This window comes from Buceros rhinoceros, unplaced genomic scaffold (genome assembly GCF_000710305.1).
Source record: "Buceros rhinoceros silvestris isolate BGI_N320 unplaced genomic scaffold, ASM71030v1 scaffold13944, whole genome shotgun sequence".
In the NCBI taxonomy this organism is placed as follows: domain Eukaryota; kingdom Metazoa; phylum Chordata; class Aves; order Bucerotiformes; family Bucerotidae; genus Buceros; species Buceros rhinoceros.
In genome coordinates this window covers 39,944-46,270 of record NW_010408896.1, presented here as the reverse complement: position 1 = coordinate 46,270, position 6,327 = coordinate 39,944, and the positions used below count along the sequence as shown (strand labels likewise).

The 6,327-nt window shown below is 45.6% G+C and overlaps 1 protein-coding gene across 1 annotated transcript in view; it reads left to right on the top strand.

The window, feature by feature from the left end:
- Nucleotides 1-1,487: 1,487 nt before the first annotated feature.
- The window catches only part of LOC104492468 (UPF0668 protein C10orf76 homolog), a 34,526-nt gene continuing 29,686 nt past the window's right edge, over nt 1,488-6,327 (top strand). The window contains exons 1-3 of the mRNA XM_010135034.1: nt 1,488-1,546; nt 3,584-3,619; nt 3,744-3,822. Coding sequence (XP_010133336.1) covers nt 1,488-1,546; nt 3,584-3,619; nt 3,744-3,822 — 174 coding nt within the window. The remainder of the gene's footprint in view (nt 1,547-3,583; nt 3,620-3,743; nt 3,823-6,327) is intronic.

The following is a 6,327-nucleotide window of genomic DNA, read 5'->3' as shown; positions in this document are numbered from 1 at the left end:
GATAGGAGACTTCCCTAATTTATTAGAAGACTGGTATTCAAAACACATGAAAGAAGGTTGTAGCAAGGTGGGGGTAAGTCTCTTCTCCCATGTAGTAGGTGACAGGATGACAGGAAATGGCCTCAAGTTGCTCCAGGGGAGATTTAGGTTGGATATTAGGAAAAAATTCTCTACAGAGAGGGTTGTCAGGCATTGGAACAGGCTGCCCAGGGAGGTGGTGGATTCCCCATCCCTGGAAGTGTTTAAAAGACGTGTGGATGTGCTGCTGAAGGACATGGTTTAGGGACCCTGGCAGTGCAGAGTGAACGGTTGGACTCAGCGATCTTAAAGATCTCTTCCAACCAGAGGATTCTGTGATTCTAAATGCATAAACGCAAGTGTCCTAGGTTAGAGTTTCATTCATATGTGTCTCTACACAGCTTCTGGCATCTTGGTGTCTAGGTAGCTTGCTTTCTGAAGAGTTGCATGAAAAAGTGATGGGATGTGTTGTGTTTTCTGAGAGCACTGGCATGGCTAGTGTGTAGATGACTCCCACTGAGAGATCGAGGAATGAAGAATGCAGAGATCGCTTGGGGTCTGCCTTACAGCACTAAACATTAACCTCAAGACAAGCCCCTGGGAGCCATTTTTTTTGATTCCTGCGCCATTGTTTCACCTTCTGCCTGTTCAGCATCCGACCCTTGTCCAGAGACAGTCTCCTCTTGCTGGTTTATTGCTGAACTGTGGATCTGTCAGAGGCGGCGGTGCTGTTGAAGTGACATCTCTCCAGACATCTCTCAGTCCCTAGAGAACTGTGTCCCCAAAGCACTCTAAAATTTTTATGACAAATGGCAGCCAGCCTCACTGAGAGACTTTGTGGAGTGGAAATACTTAAGTGTAGACACTGTCAAAGGCTACTTGGGGAACTGCAGTGTTTTGTCTTTCAGTTGACACTGTACTATTTCCTTGCTTTACAAATGCATTGAAGATGCCTGTTCTTCATGAATACCAAACACAAGGTTTTCATTTTCTTTTCTTTTCATGATCGATATGAAGATCTCGGTTAGAGCACAGCACATCGCAAATCTTTTTCCAAGTGCTTTAACTGCTTCCTTCCCCCTCCTCAAAGGTACTGGCAGATATCCCCATAATCAAGGCAACCACAGTGTGAAAATAAAACATTGCCAAGGCTCAGCTGTTACATGCTAGTGTGGGGATTAGTGATGGCAAAGCCACTGTCCTATTGTCCATAAAGGGGAGACTGTGCTTAAAAGCTCCTGGTCCCCTGTTGTCCCAGGATCAAGTGCCTGTGCAGTGGTGCCTTCATAAAGTGAAATTCCAACTGTTACTCGGTAGCCCAAGAGGCTTGTTGTCAAAGTATGCCCTGGCGACAAGATGGATTTTGAGAGATGGAAGAATAGTGGAGGCATATCAGGGTAGTTGATGCAGAAGGGCGCTGCTCTTCCACAGCAGCTTGAGCTGGGTAGCGATGGAGTTTCCTGTGGCAGATGCGTGAGGAGGAGCTGTACCACGTGCAGAGCCTGCCCTTGATAGTGTATGCTGGACAGTAAGAACCTGGCTGCACAAAGCCAGAGTTGAACCCAACCTCTTCCTGCACCTCTGTCCCAGGCTAACTGCAGGTTCAGGAAAACCACTCTGCAGAAAATTAGGTTGGGAGTGAGAGCTCTCTTAAATTAAGCAGCTAAACTTCTTCCTCTAGTCGCTGAGGAGCTGTCCATTCGCCTTTAGGGAAATGAGGAAGACAACTTGAATTCTTTCCCTTCCTTAATGTCTGTTGATTCTTACTGCAGTGGCAGCTGGTTGTGGGGATTGCTTTCCCTGGGTGAATCCCAGCTGTGATTGCAGGTGCCGCTCCACTAGCTCAGATCTGAGCAGGGACTTGCGAGCAGGCGGCCCATGTTGAAGTGCTTCACAGCAGTGGATACAAATGAATGCTAAATCTGTTCCCTGGTAAATGTTGGAACCATGTGAGCGCACTGAACCTCTTGGAGCTGCCAAACCTTCTGTCAAGCCAGAAGTTAAGTTGTTGTAAGTCTGTGCTCCCTTTTCTTTCAGTAGCTTGTAGCGTGCCCTGTAGGAGTGTAAATACATCTCCAGCCAGGCATGAAACATGCAACTTGAAAGCCACAGTGTTCGAGAGGCTGGGTAATGGGGAGTGTGATGGTGACTCACAGGAGCTGCTTCTCTGGTCACATTGAAAGGGGAAGTCTGGCATGTCTGTACCTGCCTTCTTGCTCTCCTCCGGAGGAGGGAGGGCTATGGGAAGCCTGGCAGGGGTCCTGCTGAATTCTCTTTGCTGATGTAACTGTCAAGGCTGGTGAGACTGCAGAAGCTCCTCTGTGCTAAGTACGTACTGACACTGTAGAAGCAGCCACCAGAGTAACTGCCCTTGCGTATGGACTGCATCTGCTGTGTTGATGAGGTGCATGGCTGGGAATGTTGCGCTGAATCTGCAGATTCTGTTCTGTTTGCTCTGTTTTTCACTTTTCTCCCACTCCCCACCCCTTCCACACTGTTTTTCTTTATCTGTGTATTTAAAGTAGTAAAGATGCTTCCAGGTGGGTTTTCTTTCCACTGGCTCTGATTGGCACCACTGACTATTACTTATTCCCGGACTCGGCTACTGGCTCTTAGCTATGATGAGGTCTGGAGAAAGCAGCTGAAAGCCCTTCTGCAGGGGGAAGGTTTGGGGAGGAGGGAAACCATTAGAGTGCAACAGAGGGAGCTGGAGTGGATTTTCATGCTGATGAATATGAGAGTGAAAGCCCTGACTGCTGCTGTGGCATAATTTGGCCAAGCAAGTGTTCTCCAGGCACCATCAGTGTGCATCTGTGCCGAGCACTGACACGGGCTGTTCCCATGATGAGTGTTTACCTCAGCAGCGGGTCCCATGAGTAATATCCCAACTAGACCAGTTGTAAACCGTAGCCTGGTAAGACTTTAATGTCTTGTCATCTGTCTTCTCAGTTGTACCTGACAAGCAGAGAAGAAGCTGAAGAAATATTCCAGCTGCAGTTTGATATTTTTTCCCCAATTACTATTTTACTTTCAATTTTAGATTTCTCACATCTGCCTCTAAATCTGCGTAGTATGAAAGGGGAGTACGTTGGTGTAGGTAGCGAGCGAAATGAGGCAGAGGAGTAGGAGTGATAAGTGTTTCTGCTGCTGTATTTGGAACACTGTCATAACTTATCTCTAACAATCTAAATTGGGGCTGAGGACTAAAGTTGTTGTGGGAAGAAGTCAAAGTAGTGGCTGCAGTGATGGATGACTACAAGTAAAAGCCAGCTACAACATTTAAAACATAGTGAAGATCCAAAGCAATAAACCATCAGCTTCAACACATTAGGCGACAAGTTTCTGTAGAGCGAAGTGTTGGGCAGTACTGATTTTCAAAGAGATGAGTAGATGCAGTTCCTGAGCGGGATGGGGCAAGTTTGCAGCCAGTTCCCAGCAAGCCAGTGATTCCCTCTGCCAGAGTGGTGAGCAGAGCCCCGTATCTGCTGGGACAAATACCCCACGGGTAGGGCAGTGCCTGTGCTTGCGGTTTCCAGTGACTTTATCTGCATTGGCCTCTCTGCAGGGAGTGTGCCTTCGGCAGAGCAAGCAATACAGTCCGGTGAGGGAGGAACTGGTTCTTGTAGGATCATGGCTCCACGTGCACCAACTCAGGCTACAGGGAGTTTCTGCTGCATCCCTAAGCTCTTCCTGAAACCTCTGAAAATTTCCCTCTTCTGTTTCAGAGCCATCATCAATCACTTCAACCCAAAGATAGAGTCTTACGCTGCGGTGAATCACATATCACAGCTCTCCGAGGATCAGGTAAGCCAGGCGTGCCATGACTTTTTTTCATGTTGACCTCTGGAATATACGTGTTTAGGAGTACCTTGTGCTCCCCGGGACTGGTGACAAGACAGCAGTATGAGGGGTAAAGACAGGACGCTTGTGTTCCTTGTTCAGATGTGGGCAAGAGGAAGAGAAACAAGGCTTGCTTTAGCCAATTTTACCATCACATGCAGTCATCTTGATCCAGTAAATGCAGAAGGATAGGTATGAATGATGAAAATATGCAGCATGGGCAGCCATTGTGGTTGGAGACTGTGAGGATGCTGGTTTAGAATGGGGCAGGAAGTTTCTGGCAGCAAATTTAGTTGTTGAAGAACTGCTGGGCATAGCTTGATTTTCTGTGATGCTGGGGAATTAGAACTCAGGCAACACTTGGTAGAAATTTTCTGGGGTAATTAAATTCAGTCGTTTTAGATTTTGAAAAGAGAATAAAGATGATAAGGTTGGGTTCCCCTTCCTTAATTTGGCCTGGTTTGCTCGTGTCATGTCTTGGTTGTATTGCATAAATGTGTAAATGTGGCTTTTTGAAAATAGGCTACTGTGCGTGGTCTCAGGAATGGAAGAGATGGCCTATTTCCCAAAATAAAATATTTGGATTATATGTTAATCACTCTTGGAGAGATAAATGACTGTAGGAGCCTGTGGTGGACAAAATACAGAGCTGCCATGTAAGCAGGGGGGATCATCGCAGGTGCAGCTGCATTAACACCTCTGGATCTTCCAGAGGAGAAATTGTGTATGTGGTCTAGGACAGACCTCATCTGAGTCACTTTGAATTGCTTCTTCCACTGGGTGGGATCCCATGCTTGTGCCTTCTTAAAGGTGTGGACTGTATCTTGCTCTGCAATTCACTTCTCTTTCTGTCCATGGTATTTCTACTCGTCACTTGATGATACCCTTCTGCACTTTCCACTAACCTTTTCATTTACTATCCTACTTGATCCGTGATACGGAAACACCCCAACATCTCAGGTTGAATGCTGTACTGGTGCAGTGGGGAAAAAAAATGTGGACCCTACTGCTTTTTATTCACCTCTTGATATAGCTGGATAGAAGAACACTGTTTTTAATTTACTTCATTTTTCTGTATTATTCTGCCCTCAGAGTCACTGTACTCACAGCTATGCTTTGTGATGTTTCCTGTTACCAGTGCTCATTCATTGATTGCATCAACTCAGACCCCTAAAAAGAAAACGCTTTGATAGCCCAATTTAAAAGTGGAGGCTTGAATAGAGGGGAATTTTGCATAGTCTTTGGGCTAGTCTGAGAAAGGAAATGGGCTTTGCACTGTCAGCTCTGTATAGTATTCATCTCCCAGCAGTTCAGGGAGGTCGGGTTAAATCTTTTCTTCCTTGTGTGTTATTCCTTAAATAAAATATCTAGCAGCAGGCAGATAATGAAATCAGTGCTGATGCATGGGAGCATTTTGAGGAAGATGATTAGGAAGTTGAAAGACAGATTTCTCTTGTTTCCTCCCTTCATGGTTTCTCTCAACACAGGGAGAACATCAAACAAAGCAAAGCAATAATAGGCCCTGGTGAACTGCAGAGAAATAAGAGATGTCACTGTGGTGAGGGACTCTGTGGTCTCAGTGAGGGTGTTTAGTCAGCGCTCTGCAATTTACTGCACAGAGAGGAGAGGGATGGAGACTTTTCGCCTCCACTTTCAATTATAGGCATGTGTGTTGGACTGTGGTTTCCCCTCTGTCAACAGCCATCCCACATGGTAAGTACATGAGGCAATGGTAGATGGCTGAGGTCAAGGCCATCTTGATGAAATTCTGGGGTAATAGAATTTGTTGTTTTCATTCTGTTAGGTGTTCAGCATGGTGGGGGGGTGGGGGGCATGCTTGCCTTTTGGCTGCTGCAGTCTCTCTTTTTTCCCTTCCACCTGAACCTTTAGTTTTTACATGTGCGTTCATTTAATTCCTTTCTTTTCTCCAAAAGTATTCTCTGCCCAAATCTCCCTTTCTTTATAGCCCTGTGTTTTGAAGCATACCACATTGAAGTATTTAGTGCTAACATTTAACTTACGTATCCACAAGCAGATACTACACTGGGGACTGGTCATTCTCTCCTTTGAGTTATTTCAAGAGTTTCAGGAGACTGGTAACATTTGTTTTTACAATTTTGAGGATCAAACATTTCTTTTAATGAAGATTTCCTTCCCAGATAGTAGCCTTTGGCCAGACTGTCATATGGCTGCTCATACTCCTCTGGGGTATCTGAGAATCTCCTATTAATCAGTCAGGCATGGCTTTGACATAGCTCTACCTGAAGGGGAATTTCCAGCTGCTCTGCATTGCTTCCAATTAATTTGAACCTAATCAGCCTGCAGCCTCTTACTTGAGCCTGTGTCAAACTTACTGTGCTGCCCCCTGATTGTACTGGCACCCTGTTCATGTGTTAGATTTTTTTTTTTAAATTTAATATCCTTAAAAGTAGCTAAGTAATCAACTGAAAGAGATCTTTTTCTTTTCCT